The 22,494-nt window shown below is 38.1% G+C and overlaps 1 protein-coding gene and 1 long non-coding RNA gene across 2 annotated transcripts in view; both read left to right on the forward strand.

Moving 5' to 3' along the window:
* The window catches only part of IFT81 (intraflagellar transport 81), a 39,623-nt gene extending 28,363 nt beyond the window's left edge, over positions 1-11,260 (forward strand). The window contains exons 12-18 of the mRNA XM_031592607.2: positions 338-466; positions 1,411-1,500; positions 2,880-2,966; positions 4,000-4,071; positions 4,158-4,243; positions 7,797-7,842; positions 8,808-11,260. Of these exons, the coding sequence (XP_031448467.2) occupies positions 338-466; positions 1,411-1,500; positions 2,880-2,966; positions 4,000-4,071; positions 4,158-4,243; positions 7,797-7,842; positions 8,808-8,990 (693 nt within the window). The 3' untranslated portion in view covers positions 8,991-11,260. The remainder of the gene's footprint in view (positions 1-337; positions 467-1,410; positions 1,501-2,879; positions 2,967-3,999; positions 4,072-4,157; positions 4,244-7,796; positions 7,843-8,807) is intronic.
* A 1,302-nt stretch (positions 11,261-12,562) lies between these two features.
* Positions 12,563-22,349, forward strand: LOC149915533 (uncharacterized). The gene is made up of 3 exons (XR_016458692.1): positions 12,563-13,927; positions 14,726-14,796; positions 21,963-22,349. It is a non-coding gene; the product is annotated as an uncharacterized LOC149915533 (long non-coding RNA).
* The last annotated feature ends 145 nt before the right edge of the window (positions 22,350-22,494 follow it).

Below are 22,494 nucleotides of genomic sequence, written 5' to 3' on the forward strand. Positions count from 1 at the left end.
TTTATAAAAGATCAGCTACTTTGCATCCTTTGATTAAGCGTCTGGATTTCACATATTGAACTCCTTCACAGCCTGACTTAAAGCCCATTTCACATCGTGGAAACCTGTTAATTTCATTGGGCATTAGATGACAGAATAGTGATGTATTACAGGAAGTTGTTACTAGTTTGCTATACAGGCACAAGAGGAAAAGTTTGTTGTGGCAGCTATGTTATTACTCGCTTTTAAAATGAATGGATTACAGTACTTTCCACTTTCTTACAGTATTTCATCTTTATGAAGTAATTTGCTCTATTAATTAATGGACTCACATTCAGCATTTATTTTGTGTCTGCAGCAAGCTATTGAAAACAAGAAAGGTATTTCTGGATATAGTTACACTCAGGAGGAGCTGGAAAGAGTATCTGCAGTGAAGAGTGAAGTGGATGAAATGAAAGGCCAAACACTAGACAGCATGTCTGAAATGGTGATGTTTGTCTTTAGCTGTTGTATTGCCTCAGTTTCAATATCTGCTTCCTCAGAGTATAAAACCAAGTTGAATATTTTGGTTGGGATTTCACTTTTAATGTAGGCTTATACAGAAAAATAGGTACTTTCAAACAATATAGATAACAATTTTTTGTCTATTATTTTTGTCTATTTTGACTATTTTTGTCTGTTATTTGACTAGATTAATTATTTGACTCTTTTACAGCATCATTTTCTAAAATGTATGTAAATCACTGGAGTTAAGTATTCATTCAAAAATATTTCATTTGTCTGAAGAACTAAATGTTATTTCCTCTCTTTAGCCTAATTTTCAGTTGTCTTTAGATCTGTAGTGTTTTAATTTACCATGTAGCCATAGAAGCATAATATTATAAAGGAGCCAAAAGCCAAATAGCATTCTTTAAAATCATTAGGGTACTTTAAAAATAAAGTGGTAGAATCAAAACAGAATGAATCTCAAATGGAAAGCTGGGCAGAATGTGAGTTTTCAGTATAAATATTTTGAAGTGATTCTGTTTTAGCAAGTTCAAACTTTATTTCACCTATGCAGGGATTTTTTTGGTTGGTTTACTCAAAGATCTCTTCTGTCAGTCTAGCTCTGTGCAGCTCCTTTGTTTTCCCCTCTCCTGAAGCCATTCAGGCATCTGGCACATGGGTCTGCTGGTTTTGTCTGTGGTGTTCTGTTAAACAATGGGAACAGAAGTGCTCTGGTTTGTGGTAATGATTTCAGTGAACACAGGCTGTTTCCCTTTGTTAATCAGTTCTGCACTTATGTTATATATAGTTCAGTCTTCTTTTGTCACACAGTTGTTTTTTTTCCTCTCCATATTTTTTTCATCCCTTTTCACCTCTTCATGATCCTAATAACATAAATGTATTAATACCATATTATCAGTGTGTAACATTTTGTCCCTCCTTCAGGTAAAGAAGCTGAATGCTATGGTGGCAGAGAAGAAGTCAAGCCTAGCTCCTGTCATCAAAGAACTGAGACAGCTGCGTCAAAAGTGCCAGGTTGGTAGAAACACTTCAGAATACTTTGAACAGTGCTTATGGATGAAATAGGGTAGGCAGCAGGCAGACGTTGGGGGGCAGTCCTATGTTTTGCTCTGCACATTTCTCCATGCAGTCAAGTGCTATAGTTAGAGCAGGAGCTTATTGTCCCTATAGATTTGTATAGCTATACACATTGCCATTGAGTTATTTGTACCTTTGTGGCTGAGGTGTACAATGCAGGAACTGAGACAATGCAGAAATGCAAGTTAAAATATGGTTAGTTTAAGTTTGTTTTCATTTACCAGACACCTAAATGCTTCAAATACTGCAAATCTCCAGAGTCTCATCAACTCTATTTAATTGCATTCTATGTTTTGTTGTATTTTTTTTTTTGGTCTTGAAGTAGGTTTATTTTAATGCATTAAATTTTCCTCTCATTCTTCAAAATTAAGGTCAAATTCACAGATGAGCGTAATTCACAGAGCTCTGTTGTGCTGTGTAGGGATGTAATCAACTCTGGAGGAAAGCTGGAGATAGCAGAATATGTCAGGAATGATTTGCAACAAGTAAAAGACTGAAATTTCTAAAAGCTATATCACACTGAATTTTTATCCTTTATAGTAATTAAAAATCAAAACAAAGAAGACCTATGATGATAAATAATAAAAATCATGGTTCAAAACCACAGCAAAGTTAACTTTCAAATTAGTTTCAAAGCTTTTTGTGCTTCTCAGCACTAGTGATCTCAAATAACTCTTTTTTAAAATAGATCAGAAATAAATTTCATCCCAATGGCTGTGTACATTGATCTAAGTCCTATATTAGTCTGTTGGAATGACAGATTTATCCATCTGTTTTCAAAATTTTACAGACAGCTGAAGAAGTCATTCAGGTCCACAGCTGCTGTAAGTTGGCTCATAGACAGAAGTAAATTGAGCTATCCCTTTATCTATCAACTAAATTTCCAGAAAACTTATTTTTAATGGTACTATTTAAAGTGTCAGCAAGAGAAATCCAGCTAAGCCATTTGTTGCATACAACTAAAAAGCAAAGTTGGTTTTTCATAGGTAGCAAGCATATTAATCCCTTCTTAATCTCCATTTTTGTAACTATTTTTCATTTCTTGCAAGCACTGCCCTAATGATCTGCCATGTTAAAGCTGTGGCTGTAAAGAGGAAATTTGCATGCTATGTTGTGGTGTATACAGCTTGTTCACCACTATGCAGCCTTACTGTGTGTGTGTAACAGTACCCACGTGCCTGCTGGGTTTACATAAGTGTCAGGGAGTGTGCCAGTAGCTGAGGTTGATGTGTGAGACCAACAAGAGCCTGCTTGAATGTCACATGTCAGTCAACTGAAGATTTCATTTATGTACCCTTCTGCCCTTTTCACATAAGGAATTAACTCAAGAATGTGATGAAAAAAAAATCCAGTATGACAGTTGTGCAGCAGGGTTAGAGAGCAATCGCTCCACACTGGAACAGGTAAGATGGTGGCTTGGTCACAAGGTTAATAAATGCCATGCAACGTGTTACTCATTACGGTTCAGTACTTTCCCTGCCTTCCCTCTGGATATGGAAGCTCTAGGTTCACTTCAGGTGGCACTGAGTCAATGGTGATCCACAACTATGTAAACCATGCCAGAAGCTGCTGTGGATGAGCTGCGGTCCCACGCGCTTCCTGTTCTGAACAGCAGCAAATGAACTCAGTGCTACATCAGTCCATCCGCTGAAGTCCAGCACTGATTAGCAAGAGTAAAAGAGGCATCTGCCAGAAATCCTGCTGACCTAAGTATTTGTTAGAAGAGAATTTCACAATAAAATGTTAAGGATTAATTTATCAAGACAAATCTTCACGTGCATTTAGCGTACTCTTTAATTTAGCAAAACCAATCCAATGGCTGATTAATGCACTGAAACTGATGGCAAGGATTTTTCATTAGATGCAACTCATCATACATTCCTGAAAATTATGGACAAAAATAAAACCTTTTTTAAAAAAAGTAAATACAGCAATATAGATATATCTAGGAGCTTGCCTGCATGTAGCTTACATATTGCTTGAACTGCAGCACTTTTAGGAAGGGAGGTACTTAAACCAGTTAAATATTCTGATGTGGGAACAGCATTAATACGTATAAAATATATTTACATGAATCTGTGGATTGTCTTCTGTGAACTTTTGGATTTGGTTTTTCAAGGGCTTGCCAGTGTGAGGAATATATTTCAAACTAAAAACTGTACATTCAAAGTGTAGATGGATGTACAGATACTCTTTCCCTGCACTGAATGTATCTCTGTATGGCTTAATCCAAGTGAAATAAAGAACTCCACAGACAAACCTATTTGAAGTAGACCTTCCAGAAGAAGTTTTTCAATAGCCAGAATTCTAAAAACACATAAGCAATGAACAATTCAGAGTTATGTTTTTTTGTGTTACGGATTCTCATGGTTTATATGGCAACACGAATGGATCATCCGTGAGAACATCCACTGAAATCTGATTCTTGTACTACAGGAAGTGAAGGGACTTCTCGAGGAGTGCACTCAAGAAGAAAGCAACTACCACTATGTGAACTGCATGAAAAAAGTAAGGTCACAGGAGGGACTAAATCATTCCATGAAATGAAATAGGAATTATGTATTTCTTAAAACATTTGTTATCTTTTGTTACAGAATCTAGAAATACAGCTGCAACGTGTTAAAGAAGAAATGAAGATATATGTCTCCCCAGATCCACAGGAGAGACGAAAGGCAATTCGGTAACCATATTAGTGTGTTCCTTTTGTGTTAAGCTGAATGATATTCAGAATCTGAGATTGAAGTTAGGAATTTTCTCACTGGCATTTGAACTGGAGGAGTTCACCTGATAAATTTAGAAACACTATAATAATCTAAAAATAAGCATCTTGAATTCCAGTATATGCTGCTGTAAACCTATGAGTTCTCTCAGACATACCAGAAGATTTTCCCCTCCTGCTGGAGATTATAGGCCCCAGATAGTGGCTTTAACTCTCAGCCCCTATTGGCACAAGGTCAGAGAAGCCATCCTTCAGCTAGGTCCCACGGGAAGCATGGCTCTACCATAATGCCTCTGCCAAGTTTGCCCCGAGACTCCAGCTTGTAGAAGACATTCCATCTCTCAAAGAGAGCAACCATGCGCTGCCATCAGATTCTGGCAATTCCTTGCCAATCTGCTTTCAGGTGCTGTACCTGTTACCATCGCTAGTGCAGAAATGCAGGACTGAATATACACACCCTAACTGGTTTTGTTTTGCTCCTTTTTGTGGTTTCTGTGCCATCACAGTAACTTTCTTCTTTACTCTCCATTTAATTGACAGGACAGTTGCATCAAAGTGAGAGATTTTTCTCTTTGTCTGGTACTACTGTATGAAAGGAGTCTCTAGAGAATCCCATTTTTAGTTCAGTGCAGGGGGGGAATCAGCTCTGCCCTGTACCTCTCTGTTTCACCACCTGCATCGGTGAGCAATCCTGCAGTTGGCTTTATTGCATGGACTTCAAATCCATTGCAGTATCGATCTTTGTGAGGCCTTTTCTTAGATTTCTGCCTTTGTATTTCAGAGACATGACAGACTGTTACTTGAGATCTGTATAAGCTGTCATGTTAGAACTGTGGTTCATGTATAGTGTTTGGTACAACACGCCAAAATGTCTCACAAAACTGTTCCATTCAGAAAACAGTTCAAAAACATGACTGAGCAGCACAGCAAAGACAAAACTTATTTAGACAGTAATCATTCTGCATTTCATTATAATGTTTCAGACCATTCGTTAAGCAGATGTTACAAGAAGAAAACTTAGTTCTCTATCATTTCTCAACGGAGATGGAAGAATAAGCTAATTTCCCAAGTTGTCCTGTTAGGCCTCTGCCTTTCAGAATAATTTCTGGTCAGTTCTGTTGCAGTGGTGGCAACTAGGGAAGAAATCCTAAGTGGGTAATCAACATAGCATCACAAGATTGTTTGGGTTGTAAGGGACCTTAAAGATCATTTTGTTCTAACCCCCCAGCTGGGGATGCCTCCAACCAGGTCAGGCTGCCCAAAGCCCCATCCAAATAGGCAAATATAATCCAGCATCACTTGAGGCAATTTCTTCATTGGGAAGTGGACTGAAAAAGATTTCTCTAACGAAAGCAGACAACAACAGAATGAAGTAGAAGTGTCAAAAGAAAAGTAGTTGTGAGGAAAAAGCTCAGTGATGATGCGAATATTCATTAGTAAGAAAGGCAGCAGGGGCAAGCAGCTGAGAGGAAACGCGGGTCAAACAGCAGGCACTGTCCTTTTATGGCTCTGTGGGGAAGGGGAGGGTCTCAGTTTATTCACAAATGTTAAGCAAAAAAAACGCTCCAGCTCAAACACTTGTGACAAGAACATCCACAGTGTCAGTGTTCACACAGGCAAGCCACTGAATCCAAGTGCTGGAATTTAGGGTGAGTCCAGCTATGCAATTCCAGGTATGGTGAGGAGAATGTGAGCAAGCATTACCACTCTCTCTGCTGTCCTGCTTTGCTTGCTAATGGTGGGCACAGAAGCTAGAGAAATTCTCCCTATCACAGTGACTATACACATTTCTGACCTTGTGTGAAAGGTTGCAGACCAGTTGCATTTGAATAAATTGCAACAAAGCTCAATATGGGGATCTTCACCAAAAAAAAAAAAAAATTTTTTTTAAAACCCAAACATGTTTTTAGACATCATTTTAGAATGTGAATGTATTTTTCAGCAAGCATTGGAATGTAAACGGAGTGAAAACGAACCATAAATAGAACAGCACTTTCCTACCAACGTATTGAACAAAAAATGTCTTAATTCCAACCCTCTTTTTTTGAACATAAACTCCCTGTTCCGTGGAGTCAGTTCTTAGGAATGTGAAAAGTTAATTTTCTTCTCTAAAAATAGAATATTTTTTTTTAAATGAAGTTATCAAGTTGCATTCTTTCCAGTCATCATTATAAATAGTAAAGAAAAGCTTACTACAAAAGACATCTAATTTTATTACTTTGAAAATTCTATTATACAAAAAAATATTTTTAAGGCCAAATGTGTGTGAACATATGCTGTGTGCCAGTGGAAATAAGAGTCAGTGTTGTTCTGTCTCTCCAGTTTGTTGAGGATTGCTAGGGATCAGCTGTGTCTGCACAGTGCTTGGAGCAGTCTCAAGACTGCTCTGATTTGTTCTGGCTGGAATTGTCCAAGAGTGACAGATCATAAAACGATCCAGCTGCATTCCTTGCACATCCATTTTGTGGGGAGCATGGCAGGCAGGACCAGGTGGCCTGGAGCCCAAGTGCTCTGGTCAAAATTGTGGAGGACCTCATGGAAATGGAAGGAATATAAGAAACGTTGGTTCTGTGCTGCTCCTCATTACGCTCTAGCAAATTTTCACACCCTGATTTTAGGAAGGCCGATATTTCTGTTTGGAAATTAGAATTTCTCTATGCGAAGTTCTTCTGTTCTGAGTGATTTGAAAAGTTCTTGATACGAACTGAGCTATTTTATGTTCCATAAGCAAACTCTGAACTTCTAACTGTACCATTACGCTCAAAATATGAGCATTTATTTTTTTCAAGTAAATCGGTGAAGAAAGAGATTTTTGCCCATTTTAAAAATAAGTTCTTTAATGTGTCCGAACTGTGCTGTTATGGTTTGTAATATTATATTGTCAGGTTTCAAGTATTGAGTTTGCCTGTGTCAGAAAGTGATCCGGCCACTGTTACAAAGGTGTACAGCCAAGATTTTTCATAATGAATGTCAACAGTTAACGCTCCTAAACCTATATTTAGGCACCCAAATGTGACGGCTGTTTTCTGAAAGTGAGGAATGCACGGCGGTTCCTTTGCAGCAACTGGATTTGAAATACTATTCTTTCTCATTCCTGTATTTTCCCACTCATTCTAACACTACATTTGCAGCTTTAAGGGTTGTGTATTTGTAAACTTTGATGCTTGTAGAAAGTAGGCTCCTGGCTAAGTTCAGAATACAACCATCTAAAAATTCTTGCTGTTGTCTTCAACTTTGATGCAGCAATAATTATGCGTGCTTCAAAAATGTAAGAGATCTTATCCAGTATTGCTTTTGCCAACTGCACGCCTGAGAGAATCAGAGTGAGCTGATCCCTGATGTCGTGGGATGTGTTGTCTAATGACAGAAATGTTTCTATGTGTTTCCTCTTCTGATTTACCTCATTTATGAGCCTTCCGATACGATCAGAATTTTTTATGCTTTAATCATTATTCTGTCATACTATAAAGAAAGCAACAAAATTCATAATAAACTTGTTATATATTTCCTTTAGAGAACAGTATACACGAATGATCCTTGAACAAGAAAACCTTGGGAAGGTAAGAATGAGGTTTTTACCTTTTAAAAAAAAAATAAAATAAAAATTGTAGCATTCATTTTTGTGGAGCTTACTATCAAAGGCTGTGGTCAGTCCTTTATAAAAAGCATATTGCAGCCTACAAAGAAAATTCCATTACTGCTGGCAATGGTAATTAATACCCTGAGAAGAGATCATGCTAGCTCTTCAGGGCTTGATTTCCTGCAGAGTATAGCATGAGCCGCTTGTAAAAGATAGTCAAACAGCTTAACGTGACAGCACATTCCCAGTAAACCATTTGGATAAGAAACTGAAACATGGACATGACAAACTGTGCCAGCTCAAATTTGATGTTGTATATAAAGCAACCTGTTGATGACAATAAATTTTGGGCCTGTCATCCTTATCGCTGTTATTAAAGGCCAAGGGATCATCATTGTACCAGTGCTAAACAAAAGCAGTTGTCCACTTCTTAATCTTGTACAAAGCTCAGATCAGCACAGAAGAGGTCAGATGTACCATTCACACTAAGCATCTTTCTTTTATTGGTTTCCTTTTTATGAGTCAGTGTGAGTGATTTTTACAGGTCTGGGCCGTCGCTATTATGATCAATAGCGAGTTTCATTGTACAGCATTATGTCATGTTTATAAGATGATCATATGAATGCGTTGCAGGCTGCTACTTGAGACTGTAAGAGCTCAGTGGAAATAAACTCAGATTTTAGCATAACTTCTCAAATATACAAGACGGTTTTAAAACTTCGAAGCAATTGTTCATCCATACAAAGCAGATGCCTAAATCCCCAGTGCTGATTCATTTATCCCTTGCAAGGAGTGTTACTAATTTGAACAAAATGTAATAATAATATTTCAGTAGCTTGTAAAAATCCTTATCGTTCTTTTGTCGCTCCATTGCCTGTGTAAGCAATTTTTGGACATAAACTGTTTCAGCAATCAAATATATATATATATATATTTTTTTAACAGAAATTACGAGAGAAGCAGAAGGTTGTAAGGGAAAGTCACGGGCCTAATATGAAGCAAATTAAAATGTGGCAGGATTTTGAGCAGTTAATGGAATGTAAGAGAGAATGTTTTCTAAAACAACAAAATCAAACAGCCATTGGTCAAGTCATCCAGGAAGCAGGTAAAGACAGACTTGTACTATGAACTCTTCCTTCTTTATATCACCATCAAGTAAGAAGACTGTGGGTTGGCTTCTCAAAGGTAACCTCTTTGTTGCTTTCATCATTTCTATATAAATTTGTTGTACATTATCTGTTTCTGATGGATAAAGTGCACTTAAACTATGAAGTTGTTCGTCCATTGTTTAAGTGACCACAAAACATAGGTAGGAAGATCTGTTATGAGATCTGTGCTGGGGTGAACCTCATCATAAATCTTTGTTTTAGAAGGCTGGGAATGGCATGCATCTGCAGAGAGATCAAAGGAAAACAAACCCTTTTCCAGGGTCACAGAAAACTTACGTAATTGCTCTGCTCCTTATTCTGTATCACTATGGTTATATTTTTGCAAGGTCTGGTACTTGATATTGTATAATTGTGGACCTCCCGGCTTGGCCCTCTCCTTCCCCATTGTCTTTATTCATGTAGTGTGACTGGCAAGAATGGAGCCATTTTCACTCTGAGCTGCACAGACCTTGCTTGCACACTCCTACTCATACTTTCTTTGCACGGTTCAATTAAACTGATTGTGCTTCCAGGAGACAGTTCATTGCACTAGCGTCAGGACTAGGTTCTGAGAACAATTACTTGGATTCTGAGCTCATTCCATTATCTCTTGTTTTAACAAGTGGTTATTTCTTGCATATAGAAACATATACCTTTTTCTAATTTTTCTTAGCTGTCCATGGGAAAGTGTTAACTGTGGTCCACTAAAACCTTTCCCTATTGAAGATATATTGCTGTTCTGCTTGTGCAGTATGGTTGTGCCAGCCAAAGAGCGACGTACCAGGGGTGGAGGGTTATTGGTGAATGTAAATATGGCACAGCGGCTCCTGCGTATGGTAGGGTATGCAGAACAGATATGCAAGGCTCCCTTGTACTCAGGCTTTGACCTGTGGGCCACAGGCAACTGTCATGGCCCTAAAAATTGCATCATGAGACCCACAGCTAACCCAAGGTAAGAGGAATGCAGATGAGGCTTGAAACTGTCCCTCACGCTTCATCATTTCTGATGAGCGCCTCTTAGTCACAATCAAAAGACCAGAAGCAGAGAGATAAGTCTGGGTGATGAGAGCTCCTGCTGTTCTTCTGTAGTCTCTTGGTTTATTGATTTTTTTTTATTATTATTTTTCTTGCCTAAATAAGAATGGATTTTTTCACTAATAGTTTATTTTTTCAGATGTAATTTGGACACAAGAAATGATTTAGCCTTCTCTGACACCTAATTAAGAGATCTGCTATTTTCTCTGTCAAAGGAGGGTTTGGTAACTGTATAGTTCCTAGTTTGTCTTTACATTAAGTATATTTACTAACAGAACTTGAATAAAATTCAATGACTAAATTTTGACTGAATGTTGTTATTTTCTATATTTCATAGGTTTAAGAAGTAATAGAAAGTAAATTCTTACTGGCAAGTTTCTGGCTGGGCCACAGGAGAATGGTTTGAAAAGCTCAGGGTCATTTAATCACGTTTATTTCAGATGTCCCCAAAAGGTTCTGAATCCCACTGTCCGCCTAAGGAGCACCATGTCCATAGATACTCAGGACATCCTCATGCAAGCCCTCCCACACTGCCGAATAGCTGAAGATAGTTTTTCTCAACAGCTGCACATTGATCTTTCCCAGGACAAGGAGAAGCAGCACATTATCAGTGAGCATGGAGGGAAGGATGTTGTGTAGGACACTGGCAGTTAAGTGGGAAGAAGGTGCTGCATTGCCACCAGCAGCCTCTTCCCTGGGCATTTAGGTTACTCAGTGATCAGAGCTGGAGGACTGCCTGCGATTCAAAGGCACCAGGACAGGGAGAAAGGTCATTTTGTATACCTCAAAATTTTATAACAAATCCCTAAAAACCCTATTTGACTAGACCATTTATACAAAGATTTATTGCAGCGATTAGTCTGCTGCCCAGGAAAAAGTAATGCTTTTGAAATTCATAGCAATGATGTAGGGTAAGACTGAGTATAACCGTTTCTGTTTTTCTGTTCAGTTACCCTAAAAATAGTTCATCTTTCTTCCTTGTAAAAACAGTTTATTGCTGGTTACTCAATGATGACGTGATTGTTGCTCTGATCTGATTAGCTCTCTGTCATTTGTACAGCACCGAGAAAGGGCACAGAGATTATACACTACAGCAGCAGCAAAATTACTTTCTGAGATGAAGCAGAAAATCATAATGACTGTTATGAAAAGAAAACTGGAAAAACTCAAAAGCTATTTTTAGCTTTTATATAAGTGGATGTTTAATAAATGCACCTTAATGGTTTCTGCTCACTGGCTTTTCCATGTGGTTTGTGAGTTGAAGGGAGCATTCAAAAATCTTCGACTGAGTTTTGCAGTTTTACTTCCTAAATTGTAAGGAAAATCTTATTCCGTGTGTGTGTGTGTGTATGTATATATATATTTTTTTACTTTATTAATTTAATCTAGCTAGTTAATAAGATTAAACATACAATATGAAAAAATTGCTGCCTTCTCTTGGCAAAGGCCCAAATAAATAAAAAAAAATGTGCATAGCTAAATGTGGGGTCTCTGCACTTACCAAATTTCTTCCAGTTAGAACGCTGATTGGAGCAGTCACTCATGAACAACTGATTACTTTGCTTCAATAGGGTTCTCCTCATCTTTATCCAGAACTGGATGAGAAGGTTTTCCAGGTGGCATTGTGCAGCTTTACATTATTTACTCATATTAACACCAACTGTCCCTAGAGCCACAGGAAGGCTCCACGTGGGCCTAGGAGATGAAATTGGCATCAGAAATGAGGGAACAGTACGTCTACCATGTTACATAAAGAGCCATTTTATCATCTGAATATGAGATTGTTTCATTTATGCTACCATGTAACTTCCATATGAACTACAGAAAGTAAAGTAAGTGTTCCTATACTTCCTTAAGTGACCAGATACCCTTTATACACACACAGGTATTACTACTTTTGTAGTATAGTTGCCCGTAAACATAGAAGTCCTGCTGTTGTATTTTACTGTGTTTAAATATACAGATTTCCAGAGCTTTCTTGATAAGGCTTTTGTACAGATAAGATATTGATCTCTGTTACAAAATACAATACAGCAAGAGTGTTTAACAGTTCAGAGCTTAGACAACGTGCTTATGATGGGCATTTTCTGATCAATAAGAATGAATGAAGTAGCCAACAAGCAACACAAAAACCGTTCTCCAAAATGACTTGCTGGTTCAGGAACTGGAATTTGGAGAGCTTTTTCTCTTTACATCACTATTTCACGTCTGGCCCAGATCAACAGTGACTCAAAGTTCACCATTAGCTACCTGGCCGCTGTCCTCAGCAAGTGATGGAAGCAGAGCAATTTGGCAGGAGCATTCTGAATTCCTAAATCACCACTCTGGCAGCGTCTGGTGAGCCTGGAGGGAGCTTCCACAAGAAGGCAGACAAACATGACTGGAAGACAGCAGAGACTGAGTGCTGTTATCCAAAAGGTGTCACCATGGGACAGAGGTCACAACACACTGCCACAGCGCAGTGTGGGAAACTTACTCCATCATCTTGCTCAGGGATGAGGACCACGTGGAAGCATGCAGATCTGCTTTCTCCCATTGGTGCTGTATTTGCTCAGATTTAAGTGAAAAAGCCAAAGAGCTAGTTCTCAACGTTTGCCCTACGTTATCTTTTGTGGCAGTAGGTCTCCTGCTGATGGGATGCTGTTAACTCTTTGGCTGCCTTTCTCTATCGTAACCTGCAATGGAAACAATTAAAATTTGCAGGGATACAGCAGCGTTGCAGCGAGGAAATATTACATGAATCACGACTTTGACATAAGGTATCAACTTCATGGGCATCACCCGATTGATGAGTTGTTTTCTAACAGTTGCAATTTGACCCATTTTCAGATTGTTTAAAGAGTTCTTTAAATTCTCGGCATGAATTTAAAATAGGTTCTTTAAATTCTCAAGTGCTTCTGTACTGTTGACTCTGCAGTGGCAGTCTCAGAACTCCCAAGGCAGTCCGTTTCTTTGAAGGTCACTGGGTGAAAAGGGTATTTTTCACAATTGCATTACTCTGCTTTTCACGCTCCCAATTTACAGAGGGAAAGTGCTGTCAGCCCTGTGCTGCGGGAATGTCAGACTCAGCGAGGAGCTGTGGTGCTTGAGGCGGGGAGCAATCACACTCCAAGTAATCAGCAGGAACTGTGAGACAAATCATGCAGTCCATACTCTCACAAAACCCTCACTGACTTCAGTGGGAGTTTTGCCAAAATAAGGTCTGCTGGATTTAGCTCTTCCTCCTGATGGAACAAGTGGAAATTAAAGGGCCAGGATCAGATTTGTGTGACAGATAGAAAAAGAAGAACCATCATTATCTTAAAATTAACAACTTTTGCCCAAAGCAAATCAATGTTCCATTAGAAGCATTTAATTTACAACAAGAATTAAGTGTTTGTGTGTTTCTCAGCACCACCATAATCCACTACGCTCTGATTTTTATTAGACATCTGTGAGAGGCTGTCTTGCTCGATCTCGTGTTGGAGTACTTACAACATTTAATATACCACATCACCTTGTACTTAACAACATTCTTTATATTTGTTATAAGGATAAGAAGTGTATTTTAACCTTTTTATCCTATCTCCATTCCTCATCATTTTGAGACAAGTACATTTCTGCAAATCAGGGCACACGCAACGGCATTTGCTAAATGCCAGGAGCTGGAGTTCTTTTCCTGCAGGTGGTTCCACAAAAGCCAACGTCTATTGCTCTGCTTCAGTCCTCTCTATCATTACAGAATGACGTTTCATTTTTAAGCTTCTAAATTTTATTCCAATAAGTGCTTAATTAGGCCAACTTTTGAAACAGGAGAAAGCCAAATCCTGCACATTTTGCTTACACCAGAAAAAAATGAAGTTGGTTGGAGCATGGAAAATGGGATCTGACCCTTTTTCAAAGGTAAATTTTTTAATTCTGCTTCTTACTCGTTCTCCTTATTCCTGCTTCTTTCCCCTGGAATGGAATAGAAAATATGCCTGGCACTTAGGAAGCAACAAGAAAAGTATAAAGGCATGCACCTTATACAAAGAATAACCACCTAAGGGAAATAATAGAGGACTTAATCTCATAATATCTTCCTGATAAATTTTACAACTGTCTTATACTGAAAAAAAAATCTCGATTAAGGTTTTCTGCAGTTAAAAATTTGAATGCAATTTTATAAATGGATTACTGTTTTTTGGAATACCAGTCAAAACTTTAAGGTCTGTACGATGTGATGGATACAATTTATTTGGTTGACACAGTTATTCTGGCAAATAAGCTAAAGCTAAGGGGCATTTCTCTGGAGTCAGCACATCAATCTCAGAACCATTCATGACAAATTACCAAAAGCACAAAGTGATTTCTTTTAATTTGAAACCCTAAAAGTTGAATATCTAAAAATTATGCATCATGTGAAAATGTTGCATTTGCATCTCAACCACCACCTCGATGATGTGTTTCTCTGAGGCAGCATCCTGTGGACTGCAGCACTCAGAAACTTGGAATTTTTTAGAGTATTTATAAAATGCTGTACCCACCTCCCTTATTCCATGTTTTGAAGCTTGCTGTGTTTTTAGAGCTTATTTAAAAGAAAACAGAACTGTATCAGAACACTGAAAGTCACCCACAGACAACCTGTTTCACTGATACTTTACATTTACACTGCATCTTTTGTCCTAAAGGATTTCTCTGCTTCATTTTCATTCTATGTAGGCTGATGAGACCACTCAGGTATCTGCAGGAGGGAGTCAGGGAACGCTGGGAGATGTGCTTCACGTCCAGAGGTTAGTAAGGAAAACTGAGCATTTGTTATTTCGTGGGTACTGACCATGGCATCACCATCTCAGATCTCCTTAAGAAAAATAACTTCTACAGCTGAAAACAAGAGCATAATCTGAATTCTTCTGGTAAAGAGCTGCAGCATGCTGTACTTCACAATGGGTTGTTATTATTTGCTATTCCTTTCGTGTTTTGCATTTACCACTCTGTACTTCAAACATTTGTACGTGAAATGCATCACTTTAAAATCTGTGGATACTGAAGGTTCTTTCCTGCTTGTTGATGTAATTGAGTGAAATGAAAGTTGATCATAAAATGTAATGAGAGGGGAAGAGAGAACTCTTACGCTGGAAAAAGCACTATAAATATTTTCCTGAGATCATTAACACAACCTTGTAACACTTTGCCTCGTGCAGCGGAAAGAATTATACAATCGTTTTATGAAGTTTCTAAAAAGTGTTTACAATTCCATCCTAAATATATATGGCTTTTTTTAAAGCGTAACAAACAAACAAACAAACCCCAATGATCTATAATTCTTAATGCTGTAATCAAAGTTATTTCCAACCTTTGAAGGGATTCACTTCCCAGGGGCTCAGCAGCGTCAAACAAATGTTCGACTTTTATTCTGACACTTCTTGAAGAATTTGATTGAAACTATATATGTCGAGATAACACCCAACAAAGTGCCCCTCTTGCGTTTGTTTCAAGATATTTTTGGAAGCAACAGAGACGACCTTGGATGGAGCTGCTTTTCCAATTTAGGACTTCATTTGGTCTAAGAGAGTAAAATTATACTCTTCAGTCCTTTTGTGTACCCACAAACAAAACAGTGTTGTTACTTTCTGCTATTGTAAAATTGTTTTTCTGTACCTTGTTAGCAGTGTCAATCTGTTGAGGATAAGAACTGTTTTAGGTAATCCACAGTTACGTTCAAACACACATATAAATAGTCCTCCAGTGTATCACATGTCCCTGTAAAACACTGTGCAATCCAAACGAACAGTGGTCCTTTATGTAATGCCTTTCTTTCTTTATAACGAGTGTTAATAAATAAGCTTTAGCCTTTGTCTTTGCTTATAGACAGCAAGAATCTGATTTCAAGCCAGGGCTCACACAGACTTGATGTAAAGTCTAAATGAGGAGAGTGGTAATGCTGGTGAATGCGCTGCGATGGGACTGCCACCTGTCTGGATTGCAGGAGAAATATTGTTTGTCAAGCTTCAAGTTTAAATCCAAGGTTAGGAGCCAGGTCCTCTGCACTTCTAGAGAGGGGGGATGGTTTTCTTTGGATTTAGGTTTGCCAGCTCTGCAATTGTGTCTGCAGAGTTTCATTACATCTAATCAATTGCGTTTTAAATAGTTTGCATTTAATTTTCTTTACAATCAATATATTTTAATTCATTTGTACTACTGTCTGTTACAGGCATACTGCAGTCTGTAACAAAATGGAATAGTTTGTTGTGATTGCAATGCATTTTCACTGCTGTGAATAGAAACAGAATTGACAGAGTACAGTATTCTTGTCATTTATCCTGTATAGTCATATTTACTGTCTTAAATAATATCTTTGTCCTGTGGTATCTAATGGGCAAATGTAAAGGATGATACAGAAACTAAATCTAGACATGCCAGTGTGGTCTGTTTGATATAAGTGCTGTATGCAAATGCAGATGTAAGTATACTACTTAAGAGTATATTGTTTAAATACGTTTGATTGTGCTCCAAACCCAATACTTCTAGTTGTGTTTTACACTCAGTATGCCTGATGGCTCAAGTGTTAACTCCAGAATATGCAGTTCCTGATTTTATGGCATTGTCATGTACAGTAGCTGCAGACAGCTGAAGGGAAGCAACTGTGAATTGGTTCTGGGAATCAGCATGTATGTGAGTATGACTGTACATATGAGCATATCATATGCACAAATCAAGTTAAAATAAGCTATTTGGTGCAGCAATTTTCATGAGAATCTCAAAATAATTTATAAACAATCCTTAGTAAAATGTGTTGACCACACAGACAGATAAACAAGTTGCTGCTACTACTGTTACTTTCTAGATGAACAAACCATAGTGCAGAATGAAATGGAATGCTTGGGCCATCTCTGGGCTTTGGCCTAAGGTACAGCCAGGGTCCCCCACCTGATACTGCCTGAGAGAGATCCTGAGTTTTGCCCTGACCACTGCTGTTCAGACAGCCCAAACTTCATCCTGGACTGATGTTTACCAGCACAGTAGTCAGTGTCCCAGCTTTGGGTATCCTCATCTGATCTGTGCCATTCCCTACAAAGTAATTCAGAAGTAAAAGATCAGTACATTTGCAATGTGTAAAGGAAAGGTCAGAAGAGTCACAGATAAACAAATATGATACAAATGTGAAGTCATTTTTCTGAAGGAGTTTTTAATTAAATTTTAACATGGAATTTGAAAACAAGAAGTATTACTCCTCCCTTTGCTGTGTTTATGGAGGCAGTCAGACTGAATATGAGATATTTTGTTACCCAGAGATCTTTTTTCAATCACAGGGAGAAATATCAGAAGCAGCAGCCCTAAGAGAAACACGGTGTGTGTGCATACAACAGAGATTACATCTCTTCATTATAAAGCAGTAGACATCAGTTTAGGGCAACTTATCTGTGTGTGTCCAGTTAACGTTTTCAGCCTCTTCCAAGTCTCTACTTTGTACTGTAGCTGAAACATTAATCACACAACTAGAGCAGAAAAAACAGGAAATTTTCCTTAAACATTTAAAGGAAATTAAGAGATTTTTAATATTCAGTGTTGCAATCAAAAACGTAAAGAGACGTGACTGTGAAAGCACATGAGAAAAGCTGACTGGCTTAAAACTTGGCAAGGAACAAGAGAGTTTGGGCACCTGGTTCATTGCTCTGGCCAGCCAGTGGTCAAAGCTGCTGCTCCTGTGTGTTTGGGGTACTCCTCAGTGTAGCACTGTGCTGCAACCAGTTGGAATTAGATCTTCTCAATACACAGGCAGTGGATTTAGCACTGGAGCACTAAATTTTGCTTTTATATGTGAGATCAAATCCAGGGTCACCTCAGTTAATGAATAACCCAGTCAATTGTGATAGATCCTATTTATTCTGATAAATTTGGCTTTAAAAATTGAACTTTTGTTGATACAAGTGTAAACTACAGGGGAATAGAAACATGTTTTCCCCATGAAAAATGTTCAGTGTCAACAACACAAAAGAAACGTTCATATCGTTTCTCGAAGAGATCTGAAAAATCATAGTTTTCACAAAAGAAAAAATTCAAAGCAAAGTTAACACTTTCCAAATAAAACTTATACTTTCTGGGGAAAAAAATGCTTTGAACAAACAAAACGAAACAATCCAAATAGCTTTGATGGAAATGTTCTCCTTCCTTCCTGGATATTCATCTTGTTACTGTGTAATTCCATTCGAATCAGATGAACTCTTCACAGCAAGCTCAGTGCAGCATTATATTCTCCAAGGAAAGGCTTGGATACTGGAGTTTAATAATAAGGGCATATTTCTTTGATACAGCAGCTGCATCAGAGCCAAACTTTACCTGCAAATACACAGTGCTGGTGCAGTTTATCTTTGAAACAATCCATATGGGTACAAAGGGTTTTTATGAAAGGCATTCAACAAATAGAGCGGGTTGCAATGTTATTGTCTCAGCGATGCATAAATATTGAGTAGCCAAACACAACATTAGCTAATTAAGTTGAGGGTGACTACTGGACAGAGATAAAGTACACAGTAAGCAAGCATGGATTAAGCCTGCCCTCTCACTGCACATACTGTGGTTGCTCCATGAATACACTGAGAATGTAGGTTTCCAGGAAATTGAATCCAGCAATAATTGGCACCTGGAAACTAAAAGAAGGTCAACAAAAATCAGAGAGAGCTTCTTCAACTGCAGTGCATTGGAAAGACAGTGCAGAGCTTAGGACAGAACTTCAAAAACAGGACTCCTCCAATAAGACCGTAGTGTGAAGTTGGCTGTTTAAGGAAAGTATGACTTGAGAAATACTATTCCATGCATTACAGTTAGCTTCTACAAGGCATACAGTAAACCAAGCTTCTCAAAATGGGATTTCAAAGGAAGCAGACGCACACCCCGCCATCAGACAGCCAGCAGAAATATCTCCCAGCCTGTCTGTCAGAAGCAGAGACATCAGAGAGCACATTCCATTTACAAGATGTTATTTTCCAGCATGAAAAATAAGCGTTTTGGAGAACTAAACCAATCTGAAACCCTTTTTTCAAAGGTTGTTTGCAGCCTCTCATTGTGGAAACAGAAGTTCATAAAGGAACCTGTAAGATACTGCATGCAGGCTCATGCTGTTTGTGTTTTTTTAAAGCTTAATTATTACTTCAGGTGTTGTCAGTGAATGAGAAAGTCTCCCTCAAGATGAGTTGGGATTAGTTAAAGAACATGAGAGAAGCTACGTCACGGGCAGAACACACTCACTGCCATCCACTGTGCCTGTGGAACAAAACAACAGTAAAGAAACCCCATCCTGCCCAAACAGAAAGCTTTGTATTCAGAAGAATTCTGTTCCAGATGACTTTAATAGTTATGTTTGTATATTCTTTGGTAGATTAGACAAGAATACAGCAATACACGTTACTGAATAGTTGGGAAAAAAAATGACTGGTAGCCTGAAAGAGGTGGGACTGCTCTTCTGTGCTGTACTTCTGTCTAATTCAGTTTGTAATTATTGTGAAAACATTTGTGCCATTCTGCCAGCACTGTTTGTGGGACTGCACGGTCAGGCTGTACCAGTCTCACGGTAAAAGATGATTATTAACTCAGTTATGCAGCTTATAGCCACAAATAGCTGTAAGAGCACAGCTGAAAGGGTAGAGAGCAGCAGGCAAGGAACTGGGAGCAAGTGGGGGGGTCTGGAGCTTCCCAAACTGCCTTCAATGCCAAAGAAAACATAGGACTGCGCTATGATGGCAGTTTCTGCTGTCCTCGATGTAATTCAGTGATTACCTCAAGATAGTCTGAAGACAGATATGCAAGAAACGTGAAAAATCCCAAAGTACATGAATGCAGTTATGAGATATTCTGTAATTCAATTAGACAGTATTTTTCAATCTCTTTAGTGACATAATTTTTCAGTACGTAACAAATCCTGCTTCATCACATGTCAGTGATGTGGTCAGCTTAACGTATGACCAAGTGAATGATATGACTGTTTTTCATACACACCTCTGCAAAATCAATAGATGCACAGTGCAAAGGAAGCATTTGTTCACACCATTTTTCTGAGTAAATGCTTTCCTTCTGAGCTTTATTCAAAATAGAAGTAACTAATACAAATGTAATAACAACATAATTGCTGGCAATTCACATAATGTCTTTAAGATATGTTTAATCATTTATAAAAAATGTTATAAAATCAGAACATCTGCTTATAGGAAATATTAGACTTCTATAATGAGTAACAGGATAACAATTATAATTCATTTATGCTATAACCCCTACAAAATGAATGAATTAACCTTTTTTAAGTCACCCCAGTCACACCTAGGAGAACAGAGTCTGACCCAAATAATCCATAATTAGATCATCAGCTGTAAGGCTATTGATCTCCTGAGATTTGGAGTGGCCTCAGCTGCCCTCATTCTCCAGCTGCAGCTCAGAGAACTGACTTCATTCTTGAACGAAAAGAGAAATTTTAAGAAGACGTGCAATGCTAAAATGATGATGTTGAATATCTGTCTTCTTGGAATTGTCTTAATCTGTGAATATGGAATCAGAAATCATATTGTGACCTTGTCAAGAAGAACAATTATATTACAGCTTAATAACAGGGGTCTATTTGCTGCCCCCACAGCTTGCAGGTGCTGTTCAAATAGATTGAAGTCTGTAATATCAGACTTCAACTGTCAAAATCAGTACATAAAAGTTAAGCTGCAAGAATATTATTTACGTAGTTCAATATTTAGAAAGACTAACAACTGGATCAATACTGGAGTTATAAAATAATAAATGCCTGTATTATTCTCATGTGTTAAGTATTTGATGTCTAATAGCTTTTAAGAAAGGTATTCTAATAATGCTATGTCTAATAATACGTCTAATACCTTCTATGTGATGATCCTTGGGGTCCCTTCTCCAAGGGGCCATTCTAAGAACATGAGACTCTTGGAATAATTCAAATCAGTACACTGTGTTTCTAGCATTTCTTTTCCAATAGCCAGCACATAAATGTAGTGAGTTACATATGGCTTTAAATCTTCTTAACAACATATATGAAATTAAAAATAGATATTTCAAATCCAGTTGCTCGTGATATAATTGAATTTAAAATGTTAAGTGTAACAATTTGACTTTGGATTATCTGATTAACAGCACAGCTCTGATGACCATTCAGTCTCCTTGAAAAATAAAGCCTTATCGATACCAGGTACAAATAAAACACCCTTCAAAACCTGTGTTCAATCTGAGATGCATAGGATCCTTCAGAATGATCAGAAGGCCCTCACACTAACAGCAGGATGTTTTTTTTCCCCTCATTTCTGTGGCATATGTTGAATCCAAAATCACAGTAAAAAGAAATTTCATGCTCAGAATTGAAATCCTTTCTCACATTTAACTCAGCCAAAATTCCTGTGATGGCAGAATTAAATTTGGGTTTGTTCTCTAACGGCAAGGAAGCCACAATATGGAACAATTAACATTTTTTTTACTCCAAACTGCAAAAACTGTTACTTTCTCTGAACATTTATAATCATTTTAAAGTCATCTGTAGCTGTCTATGTCCATTGCCTCTGCCCAGAATTCCTTAGGCGTTTTGTTAGAGTAACTCACGTATGTACTGAGCTAGAAGAAATGAGTAATCATTTTTCTTGTATAACACAACAAGTTTTGCAGATGGGAAGTGACATTCCCTTATAAACACGACATGTATGTAACATCTGAACTCACGCTGAGACTCCCTTCTTCCTATGAAAGACAAAAAAAGGGGACAGGAACCTCAGGGCCCAAGCAGGCTGCACTTCTGAAAATTAATTCTAGGTGGCTCACACTGCCACTGGGGAGAAGACAATTTCAGTGATTTGTGTACCTTTACCTTCACCAATATTTTTGTTTTCTTGCAGTATAAACATCCCACAAGGAAAAGATCTCACTGCATATAACTCTTCTTCTCTTTTTTTTTTTTTTTCAGTTGAGTCATTTGGCTGGTTTATGTCTCCTGTGTAGAGGTGTAGCTTCACAAAATGCCTACTGCCTGCAGGAAGAACTCCCTCCGAACAGATTCTCTACCTGAGCATCAGGGAAGGAAATAAATCTGGAACTGATGACATTTCAAGGGCAAGGAAAACAACCGCTCGGAGAATTATCTGATTCAGTCGGTGTTTATTTTTACATATATCTAGCAATCTGCTCTCCAACAGAAGATGCTTATTTGCAGAAAAGAAGGCTGTCTCCTGTCTGGACTGGCGCCTGGTCTGGAGAAAAGGTGGCACTAAGGACAAGAGGTATGCTTTAAGCATGTATTAGCTAACTTAGTAGGCTGCTGGGTGGGAATTGGATGTGCCATGTACGATAGCTAATTAAGGATAAATTCTACATTCCTTCCCATCATGCTTCTCATCTACCACCATAAGCTAAATCTGCCTGGCACTCAGAAGTGCACATTCCAAACTAAAGCATTCCACATGAGGAATTTTAGAATTGATTATTCATAAATAATGTGT

This window comes from Phasianus colchicus, chromosome 18 (assembly GCF_987193195.1).
Source record: "Phasianus colchicus chromosome 18, bPhaCol1.hap1.1, whole genome shotgun sequence".
Lineage (NCBI taxonomy): Eukaryota > Metazoa > Chordata > Aves > Galliformes > Phasianidae > Phasianus > Phasianus colchicus.